Source organism: Meleagris gallopavo, chromosome 1 (assembly GCF_000146605.3).
Source record: "Meleagris gallopavo isolate NT-WF06-2002-E0010 breed Aviagen turkey brand Nicholas breeding stock chromosome 1, Turkey_5.1, whole genome shotgun sequence".
Taxonomy (NCBI): Eukaryota; Metazoa; Chordata; class Aves; order Galliformes; family Phasianidae; genus Meleagris; species Meleagris gallopavo.
In genome coordinates, this window is record NC_015011.2 from 170,410,975 (window position 1) to 170,437,694 (window position 26,720).

Consider the following 26,720-nt stretch of genomic DNA (forward strand, 5'->3'; position numbering starts at 1 on the left):
TTCCCTTTGAACAGCACATCACCCCTTCTGTAAGTCATCACACAGCACTCCTGCGCTTCCTGAACACCTAAAAGTTCTCCTCAAATCCTTCTTTCAAAATGTAATAGCTTTAAAGTGTTGCCTGTGAAAGAAGTGACTTGAAAAGACCTTGCAAGTTTAGAAGTCTCAAACAGTTTCCCCTGAGAATTGCATATTACTGAAAAAAAATACAACAAAAATGAATGTCTTTTTTCCTTTTTATTTTTGCTTTGTCTCCTTGCCCTCTTTTTAGTGTCTGTCAGTATGCAAACTAGATCCACTGAAAGCTAAGCTCTTCGGGTGTCTGAAACTGAGTGCCCTTGTCCAAAAGTCCTGCGGGAAATAATGCCTGAGCCGAGCAGTCCCCACGGCATGCCTAGACGTGTGCTGCTGCACAGAGCTGGGCCAGAACTGGATTAATGATTAAACAACACTGGCTGCGTCCTACTAGCCCTTCAGCTCCTGTGCTGTTCAACTCAGTAATCTAGAAACAGCATAAGAAGCCACATCAGTCACTACCATATAAAGATCCTTAAAGCCCTGTGCTCAGCGGCTGTCGTATCCTGGAGGGGTGGATGAAACCCACAGTCCATTTCCACATGGGATTTGCCCAGGGATCTATGTTTTGCCTTCTGATATACCTGAGAATAGCACAGTCCTGCCCTGACAGAGGCCTGGCCATTCCTATTCTTCTCCCTGAATTTAGATCTCCTAACTCCCCAGGTGACCTATCCTCTCAGCTAGTCAACACAGCACAGAAGAACCATCATGCCCTTCTGTTCTACATGCTCAGCTTCACAAGAAACAATCAATTTATTTGTTGAACCAGAAAGACAGCAGAGTGTGATCCTGGAGTAAGATAGCCACCTCTGAAGATACCATGAAGACACCTACTGATTAGCAACTTTAATTAGTATTTATAATATAGATCTATTCACTCTATTCTATCCTCATTGTTATCTGGAAAAAAATATTCAAATAACATTTAATAAATAAAAAAGAGTAAACAGCAAAATTTGAGGATGTGAATCCCAGATAAAGAGGCTCTTTCTAAAAGCAAAAAAAGCAAAACACAAACCCATGAGGCTTGTCTGCAGCACACAGTGTCTGAATGGATGCCCACTTCAGCACTTCAGCTGAAATCAGGAGCTTGCTTTTTAAGCAGACCTCCTAGCTGCCTCAACTTACCCCACCTTGATTCACATAACAGAAAGGTCTGAGGACTCTTGTCCTGAGTTCCTCTGGGGTAAAATTAAAGCAGAGATTGGCCTCAGGAATGCACACAGTATGGCTACTTGGTCCTCAGCACCATTGGGTTTGTTCCTACGGGGCTGTACTTGGCAATATAGACAAAAAGTACAAAGTTTTGATGGAACTGGTGCATGCACACAATGTATCAGGCAGAGATACTGGCAAGATCTAGGAAGGAGCAAGATCACATCTATGTGGCCTTGGATCTAAATTAAATAGCCTTCCTTTTCAGTGCTGTAAACACTTTACTGCCATGTCACTGCTAGAGTGAATCTGGTGGGGACTAGTTCATTAATCTATTTGTGATAGTGCTCTATTACACAGGACAGACATGTCCTAAGTCTCTGACAGAGACAATATATGCCTTTGTCTTTGGTCTTTTGTGTTGTACTTAACTTAAGACTGCTCACTACCAACATGATGTCTTCTGTGAATCTTTCTTAACTTAATTCTATGGGTGCTGCACAGGGAACTTTGATATTCACATTGAATAATTCAGATTCTAATGCACAGAGGAGTTGAGTGCAATAATTTTAACTGTAATGATGCCAAAGTCCCTTCTGCAAATCCCGTCCTCTGTCTTTGCTTTTTTTCTTTTTTTTTTTTCCCCTCCTGTTTAAAGTTCAGATATACATTGTAATTCACAAGTTAATATAAAGACAACACTACCACTGTCGTTGTTATTGCTGTTATTACTATTTACAATAACAGGAAAGAAACTATAAATTGAGATTGTTTCCAGCCAGCTATTATTAAAAGGTAGAATAATGTATGTATATACAGGTCTTTATAAGTGGAGGAGAAATATGGGTATCAGCCATATTATGATAAGAATCATCGAATCATGGAATGGCCTGGGTAGAAAAGAACCACAATGATCATTGAGTTCCAACCCCCCTGCTATGTGCAGGGTCACCAACCACCAGACCAGGCTGCCCAGAGCCACATCCAGCCTGGCTTTGAATGCTTCCAGGGATGGGGCATCCACAACCTCCTTGGGCAACCTGTTCCAGTGTGTCACCACACTCGAGCCTTTTCAGTTCAGTACTTCATCTGACTTCATACAAATGAGTAATACTGTGCACACAACAGTTACTGTTTCACTTTTATTACTGCCATTTCAGATGCACTGACTCATGTATTTATTCATCTTTTAATTTATTTCTATGAAATAGGTTTCTGAAATAACATATTACTCTACATCTCTGTGATGCTGAGAGTAAATTAAAGTTGTTTCTGCCTGTCACATGTATGAAAATGGCAACATAACACAACAGCTCTCTTGTCTGAAGAAATACCTATAAGAATACTGTTTTTAAAACCGGAAAAGTAAACTGTAGACCTGAAAGTCAATTATTCATTCGTACATTAACAAATTAAAGACTATGAAAGTGGAAATTGGAACTCCAGCAACTCATTGATGAGGGCTGAAAGAATTTGTTTTGGCACAAGGAAATGGGAAAACAGATAGTAACAAGGTGGTGTATTTCTCTGTGAAAAAAATGATAGACTAACAAATAATGTAGATTACATAACACTCAGTTCTCCTTAAACTGATGTAAATTAAAATTATTGTGATTGATATTGAGAACTGCATTAATTAACATTTGCACAAGCAAAACTGAGATGCAGAATGAAAAGTATTTTTTTACCTATACATTTTTTGCACAGGAACTCTTATTGGATAGCATTTTCCTTTCCACGTATGTATTCTCAAATTCTGAATATGCATACACCGAAGATACAGAAGGTGATTATTGATAAATAACATAATAAATTTCCCTAAGTCCATCGGGAGTACAGTTCACACACAGTTGCACTACCTCCCACCGAAGACAGCTGAAATTTTCCTACTGACTTCAAAGACAGCAGCTCAAGCACACTAAATGCTATCTGCAGATATGATGAGTCTTTCAGAGATGAAAAGAACAAACCCAGAAAAGAGATCTGGAGTCTCATTTCACAAATGCCAACATGAATGTTAAAGACTAAATTAGATTTCAGTCCTTTTTTTTTTTTTTAAACAAATCTTTTTAGTCTGTTATTTTGCATAATTATTTTGACAAGCACATATTAATACAACCTCAGTCCTACCTTTCAAGGTTTCCATAATGAACTTCTTGAGATAATAAATGTATTTGGCATCGTCTCTCTTGGTGCTACCAGAAACAAACCAGCTGTTTTCCACAATGAAAACTGGGGGGTTGTTGTATTCAGTGCTTATCCAGTAAAGGAGCTGCCTCAAGCTTATTGATTCCAACTGCTGGAATTTCATGTGAGAGTCCAAGAGCTGGAAACTCAAGGTAGCTCCAAAAGAAAGAGCAAAAAAGTCAGCTGTTCCCTTGATGTACTTCTTTTCTTCTTCACTGAATTCAGGCAGCAGAGATGAGAGGTTACTCCTCATGCTCTCTGGATAGTCACCATTAATAAATATGGGCTTAGCAAACCAGCCAAGCACAAAATCAAGGGATTTTTGACATTCTTTTATATTTTTTTCAGTCATATGTTGAGGTTTTATCCAGTGAGAGCTAAGGGCAATGGACACTTTTCCTTTTTGAGTGGGACGAAAATGATCATTGTACAGATGCCAGACTTTAGCGTGTGCCTGTGGAAAAGAAAGACTGTCATCAACGCGTCTGAAGTTCCATTTTAAGTATTGTAATTTGTCCCAAATACAACCCGGTGTCATGTAATGATCACATAAACGTTGCATTTTGAGGACTTGATCTTATTGATTCATCAGCAGGTTACAATTCCTAATTTAACTTCTCGTTAATTATAATAACAAAAGACAAATTTCTAGTTGTTCTGGGAAAACTACGTTGCAGCTTCCTATAAGACAGATACAACTCCCAGACACTGAACACATCATTCAGTATTCAGCTAGACATCTTTGTTAGCTTTTATTATTGAGTTTGGGCATATTCCCAGTGCTTCCAAAAACAAAAGTGCATTTAACTAAACATGTTTCAAAAGATGTTTTCTTCACATAAATATCACTTTAGTTGCAGATTCACAGATGTATGAAGAAGTCAAGTCTATTTGTATAATCTACTGAGATCTCTCAAACAATTCAAGACAAAGAAAACCCATACACTTGTTTCTATTTGAACTAGAACACATAGTATAGGAAAAACTATCAACCTGGTTTTAGAAATGTCTATGGAAAAAAAAATAAAAAATAAAAATATCTGCAGCTGAAGAATTATTCCAATAATTCAATTTAACTTATTCACTAAAATTTGCTATTTATCTCAAGCATCGAATTTCAACCATTTGACTCTTGGTATAACTTAATCTGCTACTGTGGACTGTTTCCTACCAAATTTCTTCCCCATGATCTTACAGAGTTAGTTGAAACAGACTCTCAATGTTCCCTTTGAAAGCTAAATAGATTAAGTTCCTGGAGCCTTTCATTATCTTCAGGCATAGTTTCAAGCCACTCTCGCTGTTCTCTGAATCTCTTCCAATTTGTCATCATCCATCTCAAACTGCAGAAGCAGGATAAGACATAGTACGGTGGTGATAGTCTTGCCAGCAGTGAAACCAGAGATAATTTAATATACTGTTTCTGCTTATGTGGCCATAGTCTTATACTGTGAGCAAATACTCATCTAAAATACCGTGATATCTCAAGAGCACTTCACCACCTAAAATATATTTTTCTCTGCATCTAGCTTATCAAATTTTGACAGATCTGTGAATCAACATCATATCTTTTTGTCATCTTCACATTAGTAGAAATTGTAATGCTTCTTTCTAGGTAATTGCTTAAAGGCAAAAGACACAAGACCTTTTCATTAGAACAAAGTCTGCCTGATAACTATCCCCAGTTTACACTTGCGTTCTGAGACTTATCAGTTAGTATTTGTTCATGTAATGTTGTGATGACATGAATTTTCATTCTTGCTATACAGATGTGCTGAATATATGACAGAATATTAATCAAAATGTCACAGGCATTTTTTCAGTCCTCCCTGGAATAAAAGCCATATATAAAATCGGTCTTCCAATTCATGCAGGTGGTATGTTAGCAAATTTTATCATTAATATCATAACTTTTGCTTTCAGATTCCTTTTCGTACACTCTTACCATTCAAGTTTTCAACTGCAATAGTTTCCAGTTGCAAACCTTATTAAAAGCATTAAACGATTAAAATTATTAATCATTTTTTTATATATACTGTTAATTACCAAGGAAAAACAATGACTTCTATCATTATACTGTTCTTGCAGAATTTTGATTGGAAGTGAAGGACAACTAAAAGTAAGATCAATAATTAGGGCTCAGTTCAGTTGCTCCCATACAGAAACACTGTTTTTGAGTCATTATGGGGTATGTAAAACTGTGTGTCTGACATTGCCAGTAGAGGAAACTAATGCCATGCCCTTTTAGAATGTTCACCAAAACCCAAAGAACTTTGAAAACTCTAAAGCACTGTAGGATACACCTCTGTGTATGCACCTGAATGAAGCTGTCAAGTGCAAACTTTGACATACATGGTCTCAGGTATAGTATACCAACAATTAACACAATGCAGTCCTGCCACTTGTCTATATTACAATTGATTCTGTGAGAATCTAGTGAGAAACTGAATATAGCAACCACTATTTTCTAGTTTCATGACAAGAATGAAGCTGACTGGCACTTACTTAACTTTACACTGAAGCGCCACTGTACTGACAACAGAACAAAAGACATTAGGCACCATGACCAGCCAACATCGTAAACATGATTTTTAAAATATTATTGGGAACAAATATGTCACCACTTGTCACAGGATGTCTGGAGATACATTATTGATAGTATAACAAAGCAAGGAAGGAGGGAATCCCACAGGTCAGCCTTTTCCATAAAGAGGTACTATTCACTATCTTATAAAAACAAAAAAAATATGAAGTGCAAAAATGTGGGATGATCTCATTCCACCTTCTAAGATGGTCATCTAGTCTATCTCTACAGAAAATGAGGAGGCTGGTGTTAAAAATAAGTAGTCATTCTTTGGGAGTGCATCTCTTTCCATTGCTGACAGACAAAACCTATCATTTAGTGTAGACAAGACTTATGATCTACAGACAGCTGAAAGCAGGTGAGAGGAAGTCCATTTAAGTGTTTGCCTCCTGAAGTGTGCATGAAGTGGAATTATACTACACATAACTCTATACTATCCATAATAAACCAGCTAAACATAGAAAATAGGGAATTACAGTTCCCAGGCTTGGTGGACATAGTTTAATGGAGTAGTTCAAACACGCACAGAAATAAAGCTGGAAGGAGCCATGACAGAACAGAGCATTTGAATATCTGGGATAGCATTACTTTTCCTAAAATCAGATGTCAAGCACAGCTTTAGATGCTTCAGAGTATTCCAGCTTCTAGTAGCAGTTTCAGAAAGCTCAAAGTCCTATACAAATTCTAAGTAAAACTGCCAGCCTGGCGTATTACAGAATGTGTTGAATGACAATTTGCACATACATAACTATATTCATGCAAGTACAACCCCACTGTTAGGGTGTGACTCGATTTGAACTGAAGACACTTCAGATTCAGCTATCCACATGTAAGCTAGATGCCCAGGCTACCTCTGTAGACTCCAGCTCCACTTAGCTACCTGAATATTGACATCTATTTTCCACTCCAGAATGATGGCTGTTCCATGTAAAAGCCCTAAATAGCCTGGGAAAACTCACCATGGCACTACCTATATTGAGCTAAAAAGATCCCACTCAAGTCAATCTACTTAATGAAATCTAGAGAGTGATTCAGTGGTACAGTACAAAGGCCATATCATGGCACTCAGCAGGACTACTGCCTAAGTCCCAGAAGTTTAGGGATTAGGAAGAGAATTCAGTGTAGGTGCGCAGGACCTTCTGAGACCAAAACAAGGCTGGCAGATATGATTCAGAACCCAAATAGACATCATGCTCTTCTGAAGCAGCAACTGGAGGCTAGACAGAATATCCATGGGGTGGTTTGGGTTGGAAAGGACCTTTAAGATCATTTAGTTCCAACTCCCCTGCTATAGACCTATCCAGATCCCTCTGGATGTCCTCCCTTCCCTCTAGCATGTCAACTGCACCACTCAGCTTGGTGTCATCTGCAAACTTGCTGAAGATGCACTTGATCACACTGTCCATGTTGCCTACAAAGATGTTAAATAGCACTGGTCTCAGCACTTATCCCCAAGGAAGGCCACTTGTCACTGTTCTCCACCTGGACATTGAGCCATTGATCACAACTCTCTCAGTGTAACCATCCAGCCTTATCCAGCAAGTGGTCCATCCAGCAAATCCATTTGTTCCCAATTTGGCAACCAGGATGTCAAGAGGGACAGCACAGAAGAGTATAATTCAGTCTACTATTGATTGTATTTATCTAAAATTTTGCTTGTTCATCTCACTGACTTCCCAGGAACATGTTTTAGTCCACAGCTGACCAGGATTAAGACCATGGCAAACCACACTTCAGTACTTTTCATGACACATAACATATTGACTCCTTGCAAGCTGCTGATGACTCTTGTTCCTTGTTAGCTCAAACAGGTGTATGGTGCTGACAGATCACTTGGTTTGACTGGAAAACCTTACCAAAAAAGGCTAGTTACAAGAGCTGTGCAGTCACCCATGTTTTGAGCAGAACTAACTGTTACAGCTTGTGTCCTAGTTGCTGAATTTGGGTAGTCTTATCATTATCTCTTGCTTTCAGACAGTAGCACATATTGCTAGATACTAAACACTTGACTGACACCTTTTTTTTGAGGATACTCCCCTACACTCTTAGACTTGAATTAAGCTGGTACTGGGAAAGCTGCCAGTTACTCTGTGCTCACTATGGTGCACTTTTTAGGAACATAATCTCAGCTAAGCTTTTAAACACTTGCTTTACCCTTAAAATTCTTACAGCACTAAAATGAAAGTTTTCTAATACCACAAAAATGGAAAAAAACTCTCAAGATATAGCTTGTCCTTGTCTAAGCCCATCCACATCATTGTACTTAATTCATATTTCAAGCTCTGGCATAATCCTGTTTTTAAGTCAATATATTTTTTCCCATAATTTTCCCACATAATATACCTATTCAATAATGCTCAGCCTACAATCAACCTGTGAAATTCTGGTATTTATCAGCCCAATAATGATCAAGTTCAACCTAGATGAAATATCAAACACATTTCCAAGGCTGAAAAGCCCTTTGCAGTGCCATAGCATGGGCCAGTCTACAAAGTCCAAATTCTTGCATTAGTAGCAGAAATAATTCAACATGGACAAACAGTCTTCATAATAATATGTTGTTGTCATATCCTACTCTACTGCAATGCAGAGCTACACAGTTCAAGAATCATTAGGCAAAGTCAGTTTAGTAACATACAGACATTTGTTTGTCTGACTACTCTAAATTCGTGCTCAAGATCATTAAGAACTTCCTAGGTCTGGCACTGGCATGTAACATTCTACAAGTTCTCAGTGCTTATGTCTATCATGATGCATAACCTTCACAACAGCAAATCAAGAATTGTAATTGGGAACATCATGATTCAGTAATTTGTGCTCATTCCTCTAGAACAAGTTGCCTCAATTTCCAGTTGCGTCTTCTCAACCAATAATAATACCATTCATTTCACAAATAAACTGCACAAATTACCTGCTCTCCATGCTCAGATGAACTGTCTGTTTTAACTCTCTATTTGCATGTTAATGAAGTTGAACAGGGAAGTGTTACTAAAACTCATTTTGTAATACAAAGAGAAGAGTTAATTGGAAAAGATGTGCAAAGGATTTTTGATTACTAGGAGGCAGACTGATGTAACTCCAACAAAAATGTCATTACTCAGTCCTATATCAAAAGCTCTTCTGAAATGAGTAAAATTACTGGAATGGTATGGGAAACTCTATGGTATTATTAGCCCAAATATACTTTGTACCAAGAAGAGGAAAGATGCAATTACTTTTTTTTCCCCATTTCATCAAAAACACGTATTTCAATCAAAAGATGCAAAAAAAAGAATGTCACATTTCATGTAATGTTTCACTCTTAGATCCAAAGTGAAGTAGGTTTTATCCAGAAGTGTTTTGACAAACACTGTCTTTCACAAAAAAATGATATTCTTAACACTGAGTAACAGATACAGAAATTTAGAAACTGCTTGAGAATTTTCCTATATTCTAAAGCCAATGTATAGAACCTTCACATTGTTGTACATAACATGCTAGTCATGTAATTACTTCCTTTTTTCTCTATATTTTTTTTTCAGAAATATCTATTTTTCTAGTTTCCTGATAAAGTCCATTAGTCACAAATAATTAATTCAACTAATCTGGTATTTTTGACCAATTTCAACAATGTGGGACCAGAGTAAATATTTAACGTGCAGTTTGCTGCAACGTTAGCTTTTAGAGTTATAATATACCTGAACTACATTATTTTGTTGCACTTCCTTTCTTAGTGCAATTTAATCATGGGTTTTGTTTAGCTATGTGGGTCACATTCATGCCTCACAAACATGAGTGAATTTATGCCATACAGAAGGCAGGAAGCAATACCACTCCTATTTTAAGAGCAAACAGAGATATTATGGCATTTGTAGAAGAAGAAAATTAAACCAGGGACCTTAACTTCTAGAGAGCATTAACTCCAGAACAACGCCTCTGCTTGGTATGACTCTCATCTCTAAGAAAAAGCACCAAAAATGGCATTAAATATTTGTCTAAAGGCACAAAGCTCTCTGAACCTCATCCTGCCTCGCAAGGCCAAGAAACCCTGGGGAACATTAGCAGGATGATGCACACCTGCCTTGCAAATCCCACTATTGCCGTCAGAAGCTGAGCAAACACAACCATACACCACTAGGGGAAAATCCATCTCACTTCATTTTTGTCATCACCTGCATCTGAGCAATTCAGGCAAATGGCAAAGGCGGAAGATTCTAGGCCACAGGTTCACCCATGCCATTCTTAACTGCCAGATGAGAGTGAGAAGTGTGCACTTCCATCCGCTCACTCCACAGGTGGGTTGCCACCACGGGGGAGCCCACACTCTGTCTGAGTAAACCAAAGCATCAGAAGAGAAGCAGGCTGGGAAAGCAGCTATGGGTCTCATGGGACGCTCTGAAAATATAAAGGTCATCTGGAAAAGAATTAGGCAGCATCTGACTTCGAGAAGCAATGGGAGACAAGATAAAAATAGCTTTATTTCTGACAACAAATGCTTCTGAGACACTTGATGCGTTTAATCATTTTCCGTTACCTCTGACAGAAAAGATTAATTACGGAACTGCACAAAAATAGTTCAAGGAATGTTATGACCCATGCGCATATTAAAGATATGAGAGACTCTTAAGCAGGGTACAAAAAGAAGATAAAAGTACAGAGCAGTCTGAGTGATTTAAAGCTGAAAGACAATCTTGCTGTACTGAACGGAGCCTAAATTAGTCCCTGACAAAAGACTTGATTCTGATTGGAATCTGGGACACAATATTCAGGCAGTATTTAGTGGAAGACCGAGAAATAATCACTGCTATCAAAACTGGTTTGGAAGCACTGAAGCTATACACACATATAAAAGCTCCAGAAGTGTGACTGGCCTTCAATGCCATGTTCAAGCACACAAAAAAATACCGCCTAATAAAGATGTGAGGGAAAAGACATGGAATTTATCTGTAATCCAGAAAAGCAACTGCATAAAACTGTGCATCCAAGGGATGGGACAACTCCCCTACAAGGACAGGCTGAGAGAACTGGGGCTCTGCCTGGAGAAGACAGCTTGGGGAGACCTGAGAGTGGCCTTTCAGTATCTAAAGGGGGCTGTAAGAAAGAAGGGGACAGACCCTTCAGCAGGGTGTGTTGTGACGAGATAAGGATAAATGGTTTTGAACTAAAAGAAGAGAGATTAAGATTGGATATAAGGAAGAAGGTTTTTTACAGTCAGTGTGGTGAGGCACTGGCACAGGTTGCCCAGAGAGGTGGATGCCCCACCCCTGGAGACACTCATGATCAGGCTGGATGGGGCTCTGAGCACCTGATGGAGATTTAGGTGTCCCTGTTCATTGCAGGGGACTTGGACCTTTAAGGGTCCCTTCCAGCTCAAACAATTCTGTGATTCTCTGTTGCTGTCAACATTGAAAACCAAGATAATAATACCATTTTGCAAGAGTTGATAATCATTGGAAATATATGCACTAGAAAAAGGATGAAAAAAAGCATCAGGAGTTTGGAAGAATCTTTACCAGGAAAAATGGTAAAGGTTGTGGCAACTGAATATATTATTACCCAAAAAGTAACAGGAACATTAAAGGATTTTAAGTCATAGACTGGTTGAAGACAAAGCATGCTAGAAACACCAGTGAGCACAGAAGTTAGACATATAAAACTCAGATAAAAGTGACCTATGATATTTATGGAATATAAATATAAAATATTTAACAGTGACAAAATAATGCTGAGTCACAGCACTGAGATTAAACAGATGCTAAAAGCCAACTGAAAAAGAGAAAACTTGTAATAGTACTGGTGAGGAGAAGACATCAATTCCTGATCAAACCTCTGATCTCATCCAGTTTTATACGAAGTGCATAGCAAAGGAAACAAAATAGTTGAGAAAAAAGTAGAGCATCTCCTCCTGGAATCTCTCAGACCTCAGACTACAGAAAATGACTCAAAAAACTCCAGAACTCACCCAAAAGATAAGATATATAAAGGGATTGCTCTGCAAGTCACACAGTGAGGAGGGCAACCACACTAACATATCCATCAGTTGAGAAGAGGCAACTATTTTTTGGTTACATGTAGACTGAAAAGATCTGAATGACTATACAAGAGATAAACATTTTCCATAGATAATGGGGAGAAATGCACCCATCTGTGCATATTCGTCTCTTCAACACACCACTTGGAAATGCTTGTTCTACACATTGCTAGTCTATGTTTGTTATCCCAATCGTTTAACAGGGAGACTGCATTTCTGATGGTTCAGTGTGTATCCAGACAGCAATCTGATCTAGGGAAAAGCTGTAGAAGTACATGAAAAGAATGCTTTGAAAAGTCTCAGAGAAGTTGGCTAAATCTAAACAAAGAAAAAAGGCTAATTCCCTATAATTAAAATTGTGTGTTAGGAAGAAAAACCACATTAACGAGATAGAAGTAAACAGAGGACTAAAGCCCATTATCATTACATGTCCTGGACAAACAAGAAAGTCACAAAGAGGTATTCCTGCTTGCTGAGATTAATCTAACTACGTATATCACAACACAGATGAGAAAGATGTTAAAGGCAATCTATAATTTTGGGTGTAAATGATAGAATAAAGAGCCTGGATTACTCATTACCCTAAAGAACTCAGATTACTCACTACTCATATCCCCAGATTAAAAGCATCCTGGGTAGAAGAACTGTGCTCTAGTGTGAATGATTAACCTAAAATCTTAACCTGGCACAGCAGTGGATTCAAAATAATCTGGTCCTGCTGAAGTATGGAACTACCCCTGGAGATGTACCGGAACGTTTTGTGTGCAAATTAATGCTAAGAATTTTCCAGGAGAAAGACAGCAAGAAACCAATTTTATAAATGAGCATCAACTTATTCTGATTTGGAAAAGCAATGTTTGTAGAGCTGGGAAAGGCTGACAGAAGGGCAGGCAGAAATCATTCTTGAGGTACAATCATGTACTGTCCTAAAAGCCCCAGATGTTCTTTAGCCACTTGGAGATGAATGGGTAGATAGGCTTTTACCCAACAATTGTCCCAAAAGAAATTATATTTCAGGAGGACCCATGCCAAAGTATTTATGGATCCTGACCATCAGCCACACAGGCCATAAAAATATCTCAAATCACAGAGAGAAGCTTACTGGAGCAAGGAAAAATTTCATGAACACTGAGCATTTCTAAGGCTCTGATGTGGCCTATCATAAAAGCAACAGAAATTACTCTTGGCCAGAGCTGAAAGAGTTAACAAGCACAAGCCATAACCCTGGAAGAACAGTTTTAAGGAAACTGATAAATAGACCAAGTGGCACAAGGCAAGAGTGAAATATTAAGGAGTACACCAATCACCTTACCAACAGTGAGCAAATATGAAACCCCTTTCTCTACAAGTCTGTATGAGCTCAGTTCTGTTCTGGTTTGTTTATTTTGCTCTATGATTTTATATCCACTACATCCACTAAAACTTTAACCAAGTCATTAAAACCTTGCAGTGATGGGAGTGGAGATTGGAACAAAATTTGACCTCTTCAGCATACAAAGAAGGCCAGTACTAGTAGCCACAATGGAATGCTGTTCCAGCAGGGCCACTTTATGTGCATGCCATCACCCCTCCATAAGGAAAGGCATTCAGTTCATTCTGTATGAAAAGAAGCATGCAATGTTCCTGGGAGACTTAGTGCTAACATAATGGAAAGATCAAGAAACTGTAGAGTGGGTGAAAGGTGTAATTAGCAAACTCAGCCTGTTTAAGAATATCAGTGTTGTGGACTCAGGAGAACAATGATCTGCAACAGTAGGTGGTCCCTACAGCATACCATGGGGATCGCATCCAATTTGTTCACAGGAAAAGTCACTTTGAGGGGGCTAGAACAACAGAAGATAGTTCCCTCTGGGAGAAGATGTTAAATAATGGATACAGAATTATTGAATGTGTATTATAGTAAATGTTTCTACTACATAGGTTAGATCCCCTCTGTCTTTAGCACCCAAAGATAACAGCTCCATGGTTGCCAATATTAATTGGTAGGTACTTAATCTCACAACAAAACAGTAACTGCTGTATCTGGAGACATCATCACTAAGTAATGACAACCAGGGTTTTCTAGCCAACAAATGGCATCAGAAGGTATTTCTGGAGCCCTGAATGAATGTACTGGTGGGTAGCTTTTCTCATTGCTCATTCCTCTTGAGAAACAACAGCCACTAGGCAGTGATAGTAAAGAAGGAATCAGAAGAAGTCTCCAGTGTAGCCACAGAGAGGCGTTTGGTCCTATACAGTGTTACAGGAATTATAAATTCAGGCAACGGATGTACAACCAATATATTACAAACTGTAGCAGACCACACTCTGCAGTTGTTCATGTCCAAATCTAGCTCAATCACTGATGAGATCATAACCTGATTTACTTTGCTATAACCATGGCAATTAAATGTAATCATTCTGAGATCAGAGTTTTGCATCACTAACAATGGGCTACCGAAGAAGAAAGTTCCATTCGGTCTTCTAGATGAATGCTCAAAGCAGGTCACCAGGATAAGCACTGTATATGGGATGGTACCAATTTTCAATCTTCAGACTACTGTTTGGATCATAATTTGACCAGATGTGAACACAGAATTCTTCCTTCTTTTTCTAATCAGTTTGCAACTGTTCATGTGAGATGCAGCCATGTCTGTATGCATACCCAATATAGCCATCACTATAAATTATCTCATTGTTCTGTTTTGTTCTGTTTTGCGTGCATTCAGAGCTGACTGAATGGTGTGATTTCAATTATCCACTACCTTTGCTTAAGCTATAAAAATCACTGAAATTGTATACCACATTAACTTTAATCCAGTAACTTTTGGAATAGATTTTGCATGGTTATTGCAGATAGTAAAGCATTCTGTAGCATCTGAAGTCCAGTTGGTTGTAGAAACCAGCCAAAAAAAGCAGTGATTACAGCACACTGCAAAACCAAACAAATTGAAATAACAACTGCAGCAGAGAAGGCTGAGTGTCATTCTTAATGGGAATCCCTCTTGTGTGGTCCCCTTCAGCTGCACGAATTTTGAACTTAGCTCTACATCATGTAGCTGTAATCCTACCTGTGTCTTTTATACTTCATGATTTGTGCAAAATAGAAGAAAAAATGAGCAAACTGGGGAATAGCTGTGCCCTTGGAAGAAAGAATCAAGGACAGGGCTCGATGTCTCAGTTGTCTGCCTATCTTTACAACACTATGCAACACAAGTCTGACTGAAAAGCTTGAATTAATACACTGGCTATTACTAGCTGTAATTCTTCCTCATGTTAGGGGATCCATGATGTTTGGCTATGACAGGAAGATCTGGGAAAGTGAAAGAATTAAATCTGCTTACTCGGCAAAGGTACACCTCGTCAGCGTCCCCAGTCACTGGGGGAGGCAGATCTTGGGCAGGCAACATTATTTAGTGGAATCAATGCACTCCTCAGCAGCCATTCAGCAGATTAAGTGCAGCTGTTCAAATCAGATCCCAGAAGAGGAGAGAAAAATTTCAGCACAACGAAAGACAGGGAAAAGATTCAGGTGGGGCAAGAGGAACGCTTGGGTATTGGGCATTTTTAAAGACTCAAACAACAGAGCTATGACATCAGTAAGAGACAGGAGAACAAAATGGAACATGCAATTGCAGAGGGGGAAGGGCAGAAGGAGTTTGATTTTTTCAATTTCTTCAGAGGCAAGGATAATTTATGTGTATTTACTCAGGTTTTTCCACAAGCTCCCAGCTGTACTGCAATCGTAGATTAAACTGGATCCAATTTATATTTCCCCTGATTTGGGAATTGCATTTAGAACCTCATCCAATGCTTGCTGAGATCATGAAAATACACTTCTCAGATATGAATAAGTCTTTATGTCTGTTTCTAAATGCATGTTTAATGGCATTTATAAAATTGCTCTGCTACAGAGATGAGTATTAACTCAAAAGTGTACAAATGTAAGTTTTCTTGCTGAATTCTTCCAGTCTGTAACCATAATAAAAAGCATCATTTAAGCTCTTAGGCGGAATCTTACAGAACAAAACTGTGACAAACAAGAAACATTTAAAATAGATTATGTAACTCTTACTTTATAAACATAATGCTCAATTTGTTGATCATCTGTGGAAATTAAGCCAGGTTTCACCAGCTTGTATACAAGGAATCTAACTAGTTTGGCTGATATAATACTGAATAAATGTTTTAACAAAATGGTTAGGAAGCTAAATGTTGGGAAAGGTGAGATAAAAATACAAGCTAAAGTTGTTTCCTTTTTTTAAATATATCCTATATTTTTATATGATGCAATATAGAATAGGGAGAGGGTCAAAACATCAATGTACTGCAATCCCAGCCTTAGCAATTCAAGGCAGAAATCACAGTAAAAGAGAGTTGTCGTTCAGTCCTTAGAGAAAGCAAGCCAGAGAGACACCTCACTTCTAAGTCATTGACTTAAGAGCTATATGGGTATAGCAAAACCTCTCAGTAGATGTCCATGAAGACATCCATCAAAGCATTCTCAGAGCTACATAGGGAGCAAACTGCAAACTAGCAGTCTCTCTTCTAGAGAGCAGACATGTCAGGCTTGAATAGTGGAAGGTAGGAACAGCAAGAAACCCAATGACTGAACTGTTTTTAAATCCTGTCTGCTTTTTTTTCAGCAGTACAAGCTCATGCAAGCAGCCAGATGTCTTACATATACTCTGGGCTTGTTAGATAGAAAAGGAGATTAAGTGTATCTCTGTGCCTAATAAAATTATAATATGTAGCTGGTTAATTTCCAGCGATAGTGCCCACATCTCCTTTAGCAACAGAACATAGAGCCAATTAATTGGAGCACTCACTATCTACAAAACTCCATGGGCCAGAAGCTGATTAGCAGCTGGAGTACATGAGGTGTGCTCCTAGAGTGCAGTTTGCAGATTACCTCCATCCAAAACCAATCCTCTAGCACTTCAGGCTATGAACTATATTGCAGCAAATGGAGACAATTAGGAGATTGATGGTGCACACACGATCCCGTGCAGAAGCATACTTAAACAGCTTAACTCTATAAAAGCAAGAAGTCTTTCATATTTCTCATCAAAATCCAACAGGAAAACAATCTTTCATTGTGAATAACCTTGTGTGGTGTATAAGGTAGTGATAGAGTTGTATAGCATTTTTTTTCCTAGAGAGAAAGATTTTCTTTAGCTACAGTCATGCCAACACAATCTCTAATGAGAATATCATACAGAGGGTATTGGGAAAAAAAAAAAAAATTAGGAGAAGATACACTGCATCAGTATGATGCTTTAGATATTCAAAAACTCACCAATTGCACAGCTTACATAAACTTTGGTTCAATCATGTTAACCAGTTGCCCAAACATCAATGGAAAGCTCTTCTGAATCTGGGGCTGCAGGGCTTGAAACGCCAGGCATTTTGCAGAGATGAAGGGAGGAAGGCAGGAAGGGAGGAAGAAAGGAAAGAAGGAAATAGAAGAAATTCTAGTTCCCTGCATTAACTGAATTTTGATTTTCACTGAAAGTTTTTTACACATAAATGTATGCTGTTACAGAAGAGTGAAAAAAGAGTGAACTGTTTGCTCCAAGTTTCTTTTACTCTTCATGGAGAGAATCAGAAAATGTCAAGTTCCAATTTACCCTACCTTAATATACGTGGCTAAAATTGGTCAGAAGTATCGTGCCCTAAAAGTCTTCCCAGAGCATAAAGTGAGCATAAGGTAACTAACTCAGATGTATATGCATGCAGTGTAACATCCAAAGTAAAGTGAGATAGTTATACCAGTTTTTAATTGGTTCTTTCCAATTTATAGGATATTGTTTAGCACACTTTAATTAAATACACTTAATATATATGTAAAGTAAGAGAAGTTTATTGCTACCCTGAGTGCTGTCTCCATAATCCCTCCTATGGGGATGACTTGGCTGCAAAAAAGAAAAATGAAAGAGAAAGCAAAGTCCTAATTTTGAAATACAAGTGTTATTTACTGCAGAGCAGGAGTTAGTTCTGCAAAATCTGAGTCTCTCTAGGATTCTGCAGGATGGTGGTTAATCAGTTGCTGCATTTTCACTGTGGACCCAACAAAAGATTTCACATAAAAGTATAAAAAATTCTGAGCAAGGCACTGGAAAGGCTTTGTTAAATCATGTAATATTGCAGAAGAATGCGATGAGTGGTATTATTGTGAAGGGATTCTGACTTCAGAGAATTTTCACTACAAAAAATACTTCACTGGAAAGTCATTACCACCTTTTGATCCCATGTCTACTACCTGACAGGGATTAGAAAAACAGGATTATAAATTTAAGAAGAACCTCAAGGGCACCACTCTGCTGCCATGGGCATATATATGATACAAACCCACTCATAACTTGATGCAGATTGACTCTGACATTGGCTAGGCATTTTGTTCATTGTATTCCCCCTGGAGGACTACTGCAGAGTCACACTTCACAAATGGTTACCAATTATTTTACAGTTTTCGAGTTAAGTTTATTCATGTTCAGTCTAAACACTTTTGTTCTTATACCAGAACTATCCTTTGCCTTAGACAGTTATTTTTCTTTCTTGTTTCTGTTGTTGATCTATTAATAGAAAGCAAGTATATCCTCTCCCATTGTTCTTGTTCAGGTAAATAAGCCATGTTCCAGTAAGATAATTCCTCATCTCTGCTGGAAACATCATCTGATAGAGATATTTCAACTGCTTTACTGAGATAGAGATTAGGTTTATCTTTTTTTCTTTCTTTAGATAACCAATTATCACAGAGAGCTATCAGCTTGATTCTGATACCGTAAGTTTGCAGTGTTTTGGGTCCATTGCACCTATAGTTATCTATACCTAACTCTCATTCTTATTATCTTTCCTGTCTAAGAGTCTCAGAGCTCAACATACTCCTTGACAGATCAGACAAAAAACATTAATTGGTTTTGGAAGTATATTTGTTTATTTCCTCGCTACTTGATGGCCGTATATCTTACCCTGTCCTACTCTTCCTTATGCCTTATCTTTCCACAGGATAAGGCTATTCAGTGTCCATGAGATATTGCAAGGAATACCATGGCCATTTGTTTGCTCCACTCTACGAGACTAAGGAGACACTGCCTGGAGCAAACTGTATTGATGTCCATCAAATGCTTCCCTGTGTCAGAAGACTCAGCTGGGTTCTCAGGAAAAACAGGGGGGAGAAGGAGATACAAGATTTCCCCAAAGATCTGCAGAAGGTAGGATATGCCTTAAACCTGTAAGGCCCAGGCAAAACCAGCATATGATCACATAGCAGAGCACAAAGTACTTCAAGCCAATTTTTGAACTCTCCTCGTTTGTCATCTATCCCTGGAAGCCCTTTAAGCACTGCAATAGCCTCCCCAGGGAAGTGGTTGAGTCACCATCCCTGGATGTGTTTAAAAACTGTTTGGATGTGGTGCTCAGGGACATGACTTAGCGGAGGGTTGTTAGAGTTAGGCTGTGGTTGGACTCGATGATCTTTAAGGTCTTTTCCAACCTGAGTGATTCTATGATTCTGTGATTCGATTATTCTATGATTCTATTTCATCCCAACTCTCCTCGCCTCTATTAACCCAAGTGTGATAGTCTGTCTAGAAAAACTGGATTTGAATTCCTCACTATGGATTGTTTATACTCCATAGACAGAGTTGGGATTTTTATTTTTTATTTTTTATTTTTTATTTTTTTGTGTCTTAGGATGAGATTCAACATGCTCACTTCTCTCCACTGCCTGTAAAAAGACCCTTAGATGTCTGCTGCATATGTCTAAAGTTAGCTCTAAAATTATCTCAAGTTATTAGCTCAGGATTACTCTCCCCTGCATCAATTCCAAGCCTTCAAGAGAGAGCTGCCTGCCTGGCTATCGCCAGCTCTGACACAGCACCATTGTATTACTCTCAGGTTCTTGATTCACCACTTGAAAGGATCCACCTCTATGTCAAAGTTTTGCAAGCAGCCAAAGACAGGTTAGTCAGTGTCTTCATTTTCTAACTGCGGTGCAGAGCCAAAGGACATGAAGCTACACCCCCAGTCAGCCCAGTGGACAGCTGACTCAGAGCTGGAGAACAAGTCCAAGCTGCTCTTCCCTCTGGGAATGCTGTCAAGCCACATAAAGGGAAATATCTTCACACTAAACCACATTTTATAATGGCTATAGAAAGGCCAAGTCTTGAAAAGCCAAGCAGATGCCAAACTATGTCTCAGAGCTGATGGAAACGCTGCCTGGAAGACGGCATGGTAATGCTGGTAAATTGTGGGGCAGGATCTGTTTTCCATGCTATGGCCTCTCTTAAGCCAGCAAAACACCTTTCTGCTGACAGCTGTAATTCAGGGTGGATGTGAACCTCAGGTAGTTTAACATTATGTTTTCAGATATTGGATAAGTATAATTTGCAACTGACAAACTTTGCAGGTTGAAGATTATCTCAGCTGTAGCCAGTGCCAACAAATTACCTTTATGCTATACACAAAAGCAAATGCGGGGACACTGCCAGCTCTTATCTCCATCCATCTCTCCTATTAGTACCATAATGCTCATCAAGAGCTGGCAGCCAACTGACAAGTAAAACATCATTTCTGCACTGACTGTGTCCACCCTTTACTAGGCACACTGTTCTTCCCTGCCTGCCCTCCTGCATCCTCTGTCTGGAGGAGATAAGCTGATAAAAAAACACTGCTAGAACATCTCACAGACTGTTCTTCACTTAGCCCATTTACTTCACAGTCAGCAAAAAGAAGCCAGCTTTTTTTTTCAGCTAGAAAAGGCATTTAACCATGTCCTCATGTCCAAATCACCACATCACACTACAGTTCCAATAATCCACTTTTTTTTTTTTGTTCATTTATATTGGCAGTGTCATTCCAGCAGTGCAGAACTGCAGTGGTTTCATTGGGCACATTCCAGAATGGCACTCTCTGCCTGATGTCTTCTACTCTACATAGTTTGGTCTTTAAACATTTTGAGACACAAAACTGAGGGTTTGGGCTGGTGTTACCCTAATCTATACATGATCACAGCAAAAAACAATAGTGAATGATTCAGTAGCAAGGTTGGTAATTAATCTTACCGGAGATATAAATTAGGGGCCAAGAAAGTAGTGGTTTTTTTCATACCTGTAGAAGAGAATCACTGCAGTGGGTAAGGCTGTCCAACCCATCTCAATCTGTTGAAGAGGATCCAGAATAAGGTAACCCACAGAAAAATGTGAAAGCATCCCAGATAAATGTGGGATATTCCACCTTCAAGCATTGTACTGATTTCTAAGTAGGATCAGTTTAAACTTTAAAAGATGAGATATAATTTTTCTTTCATCTTTTTTTTTTTTCAAATGAATAATCATTTTAAGTTGTTATCTGTATTCGTTACTAATCCTGGTTTTTAACTTTGCCTGATTTTTGGTCCGAGTCGCCTCTTTCACCAATGAGCTCCATCTTATTTTAGTTTTGAATTATTATCTTCTCCATTTATTGATTGTTCCTGTGAACATACATACGATATGAGTCCCTCACCTGTCTCTAAGCAAACACAAATTTTGAGTTGTTTTCAGTTCCTTCCCAGTCCACAACTGAAACCTCTCATGGGCTTTAGCTATAAAGTCTTCTTCTTGTTATCTACTGACAAAAATTGCATAACTTTGTAAGCTAGTCTACTTTAAACATGTATCTTATTTAAACTGCAAAGTGCCATATTAATCTGTCCTATCCTCCTCCTCCCAGTATGTCACATAAAGGCCATCATTCAGTGATTCATGGCAACAGGAAACACAAAAGTCATGTACAGATCTTTGGCTGCAGAAAAGCCGAAGGCAGACATGGGGAGAAAACAGGGAGACCAGATGGGGAGACCAGACACCTGAACAGGATATGGCATTTAAAATCTGACACAACTCCTTTGCTTGAAATCAAAGTTGTTCTTCACATGTGTACTTTTAAATGGCCACTGCCACAAAAATAGTGGAACGTCAGAAAAGCCTCTCAGAACATGAGATCTAGATCTCCTTAGTTCAACGTTTCTTTTTTTTTTTCTTTCTCAGGCCTTCATGGTGGTATCATATCTCCTAGCATACAGTAATTAATCTTTAAAAATACTGCCTGTTTTCCTTTCAAGCTGTTCTTAGCAGATTCAGAAATCCAAGCTCTCAATTAAACTGTGTGTCTTCAATACAAGATCATCCTTCTTTCTTTAACTATAGATGAGTAGGTGTTCAGTCCAAGAACAGTAAGCATCTAAGGAAGAGCAGATTATACTGAGCAATACCCAAAAGATCTGCAATCTTGCAAAATAAGGATGGGACTCTGGCTACTTCCTGAGAGGAAAAACAGTAAGGAAATACTGAAGGGAAGATAATCCTCTGTGCTGGGAACAAGGAGACACAAAAATAACCAATGATGAGGATAATTAAGCTGTCATGGGGAATAGGTTTGAGAAGAGGAATTATATATGTCAGGTAGGATAAAGTAATAAGGATAAGCAGACAATTTTACTATGAGTGGGAGAATCCAATATGTGGAAAAATACCAGAAAAAAAAGAAAATTGATATTTAGTAACTATGCTATGCCCAACTTACTGAATTTGGCAAAATGACGGAGCTCAGTTTTGATGTCTTTCAAAAACCAATTTCTTTTGCATATTATTATTAGAGGTAGTCAGGTAGTGTCAGTACCATATCAGGACAGATTCCAACACCTAGTATAAAACCCTCCTGCAAAATGAGCCAAATAAAAATGCTTTGCTATTCATAATAAAACAAGATACGTTGTGTTTTATTGTACTGAGTACAGGAAAACCACTAAAACCCTTGTAACCATAAAATAGAAATACTGCAGAAAAGTCTCATTCCAAATGAGGAAGACTGTCTCCTGCAATATATCTTGGCCTACGAGTTTTTTCTCCGATACTCCCGTAAGATTGTAGCAGCCAGTCAGATGTCTGAAATTGTTTTATTACACAATCTGTGATGTAACAAGAAAAAATGAGTCTGTCTGGCAGCTTTTTGGGCAGCTGTCATTGCTACTGTTTCTGTCTTACGTCCATTGTCAACATTAGTGTCACAGGAAGTCATGTTCTCTAATAGTTAATTTTGGTGAATTTCTCTATAGATTTGACATACAAATTGACTTGCTTTTCCCTGCATACCTCCCAGTATGACCTTTTCTGCCATATGCCGAAACATCTCAGGCATTTCTGCATGGTCTAAGGGTCTCGATCCCCTATGAATATGAAATGCGAATGCTTCACAAGTCTTTATCCGGACTCCCCAAGTCCTTTTGCACACTGGGAACGTGATGAACAGGCTGGATGGGGCTTTGAGCAACCTGGTCTAGAGGGAGGTGTCCAACCCTGCGGGAGGGTTGGAACTAGATGATCTTAAAGGTCCCTTCCAACCCAAACAACTATTCTATGGTTCTATGATACAATCTGTGTTTGACCCTTTCCAGTTCCTCTTTAACTTTGTAGTTCCCACTTGCATACTGATTTAATACTAATACTAATAATACTAAAATTATTCCCCCAGAAGTACTCCCTCAAAATGAACAGTCTATTAGCAAAAAATTGGATCACCAAGTTTAGTTGTCTGCAGTATTACAGCAAGCTTCCAAACCCAGATACTACTCAGTAGTATTATCTGTTCCCATGTTCACTTCTTTCCCATGTTCATTGGATTGTGAGCCACAAAACAAATCCTGAAGCTTTACAATGCAAGAAAAATCACCCAGGTTCTCCAAATGTCACAAGGGGCCATAGGAATAAAACTGGAGAGAACAAAGATGTCATCAAACTCCTAAGGCCTTGCAACAGAAATTATTTAGAGAAAATTCCTGATTGAACCTGTGAACCTTCCATGTTGCTGAGAGAGGGGAAGAATGAGGTGCCACAAGAACTATCACTGTTCCTTGACAATATATCTTGGGGGAAATTCTTTCCTGACTGCCAGGCCAGAACACCCAAAATCAGATCCCACAAGACGGTACCTTTACAGTGCTGCTCCTATTACCATTTTACCAGCAACCAATTTCGAGACGGTGTCCATATCATTACTCTAATCTGTGCTATGGAAAAATACAATTTCTGAGCTGCTCTGTGCTACAGTTTGCCAGTTCTAATATCCAGACTCTGAGAATGACTGTGCCAATTTCCTGCTGCTTTTATTGGAATTCTCCCCCCTTTTAAGCAACCATCTCCAAGTATTGCTTTCCTATTTGCCAGAAATAGGGTGAGGGAGTGGGACAAATAACTGAGTAATTACTGTTTCACACAAAAGTGGCACAAGGAGCTCATCTATGAATATAAGACATGAGGAAGCAGCTACAGTGCAAGAATTTTGCCCTGACAGTTCTGAGACAGGGCTGTAGTGCCTTGATTTGCTGTTGGTGCCAGTGAAATTTGGGAAATTCAGGGATTGGTGCTCTTTTTTTTTTTTGGTGTATTTGTGGGTTTCGTTGGTTGTGTTTGGTGTTTTTTTTTCATCAAAGAATAAAAGCCATCAGATTGCAGCTTCAAGAAGTCAGTCATACTGCAGTAGATTATATAGCAATTTCACAAGGGTAAACTGACCCAATTTGAAGCCGTAGGCACTCATCCAGTGAGGGAATACAGAAATCAGTGGATGAAATGACTGATTGACTCACTGTATTAAAAGAAAAGCTTTCAATAACACATCAAAATTGGAAAACAAGAATTTCCATGAAAGTAAAAATAAAATGACGACCTTTTATTTCCCCTAGTTCTCAGCTTCTTTGGGGAATGACATATCTCTCTCAGATACTTTAACTCGAATGAATCAGCAAATTCCATTTGCACAGGTTTTAGATCCTTCTGACTTGCTCTAATTGAATTACACTACTTTCTGAAAACAGGAGGTATCAGCAATCTGAAGGAAGGCAAGCTGGCCTGACATAAGGCACTAATGACAGGTAACAATAAGGAAGAAAAAGAAGGACTTTTTGATTGTACCAAGCATATCTTAAGGAAGCAAAGCTACCGTTGGACCATATTCCAGCAGCATTATTCCTTGCCCTGCTTGCTGTACCCAACAGTCCCTTCACATTCAAAACAAAAGGCATTTTCATGGCTGGAAGGGGAAATGGATTAAAAAACTGAGTTCAAGAGTTCTTTCAGTGCATTCCCAAAGTCCTACATTTGGCATGGCTGAGGTGATACACGAGTACAAGAATACACAAATTCTTCAAGGAATACATCTGTTCAACTTGTTAATTTACTTATCCGCTTGGAAGTGACAGGATTCTCAAAAGGCGTTAAAGGAAAATTTATTTCTCAATGATTTTCCTTAAGCTCCTTTGAAAAGCTCTGCCTTAACACAGCAGCTCTCCTTCCTTTTTCTGGCTGCTCAGTGCTCCCCACCTTCCAGTGCTGGTGGCAAGGGGAGGACAGCAAGTGGAACACCAGAAGCCAAGACAGGATCTTGGATTGAAGTCCCATCGCTGTGAAGCATGATGTGTGATTTCATGAAACTACCAGCCAGCTTCCCCAGAAAAGCTCCTATGAGATTTACAAATAAAAATGAACCAGAGAATGCCTTACCTCTGGGGGACTCATTTCACATCAAGTTTAATTTTTAGTGCCAAATATGCACACAAAAATGCAGTAATTTCTCATAAGTCCATCCCCCTACATTCCAACTCAGCACTCGTCAGATTTCCCTAGATCTTCATTCATTGTCCATTTCCTAGCAATCCCCTTTCCTATCATTGTCTGCTTTCGTTAAGACTCTTTCTGGCTGGGTTGTGCCCCCTCGTGGGATATATAAGTGGTTATGGTGTTCTGCTCTGGTGGCCTTTCACTTAGATTACCAACCTGAGCTGTTCAAACACAGCTTGTTCTCAAGTTGACATTATTCTACAACAGGAACAGAAAGTAAGAATGAAGTAAGTGTGTTACAATTAAGCCATCATAAGTCAGCTAAAGTTTCATTTCAAACCTGAGGTCAGAATTATAGGATAGACTTTTAAGTAAGGTTGTATTACTTACACAATATAAAACAAAAGAATAACCACCCAGTCTGACAATGCAACATATTCCTGATCTACTTTCTTAAAAGAAAATAGATGATGCATAATTCTATCATTTCCATATGTATTTTGTAAAGGAAACAGAATAATTAATCAATAACTACGCTTGTCGCATGACTGCAGCAAAAATTATTTCTTAAAATGCTGAAAGTCAAATAAACAAATTCAGTAAACTTTGCCCTCAGCTCTGGAAAACAACTGATCCGGTGGAGCTGTTGCATATTCAAAAGAACAAGGAAAAAGCTGACTGAGGAAAAGGCACTGGAAAATCCCAGTGAGCTCTTATCAGAGCGTGTGAACAACAGCCCCAAGCCTGTCCCCTCTTCCCGCCCAACTATTTGCTGTCTTTCCTAGAAGTATAATCAAAGCAAACAGATGCTGCTGTCTTCCCAACTGTAAAGCAAATAACTTGTAAACTTGCACGGCAAGACATAATCCCAGCGGGACATATATATTCTAGCCTTTAGTAAGGGCACTAAACTGATTAACCTACAAGAGGGTTTCTGGGTTGACTTTTGGACTCACAAAATAACAATGCTTTTCCACAGCATAATCTCTCCTGACCAATTTTAAATGATTCAGCTGTCTTCAGAGGTGCACTAAACTGAGTAAAACAGAACTCAAAGCTCAGCTGTTACCATGACCTAAAGAGCAAGTATCAAAACGTGCAGATTGAAGTGACAGCCCACTGGAAATGTGCA

General features: G+C 38.8%; 1 protein-coding gene across 1 annotated transcript in view; it reads right to left on the reverse strand.

Annotated features, from left to right (window-relative positions):
- Nucleotides 1–26,720, reverse strand: part of KL (klotho) — a 59,851-nt gene that overhangs the window by 9,362 nt on the left and 23,769 nt on the right. The window contains exon 4 of the mRNA XM_031552119.1: nucleotides 3,364–3,874. Coding sequence (XP_031407979.1) covers nucleotides 3,364–3,874 — 511 coding nt within the window. The remainder of the gene's footprint in view (nucleotides 1–3,363; nucleotides 3,875–26,720) is intronic.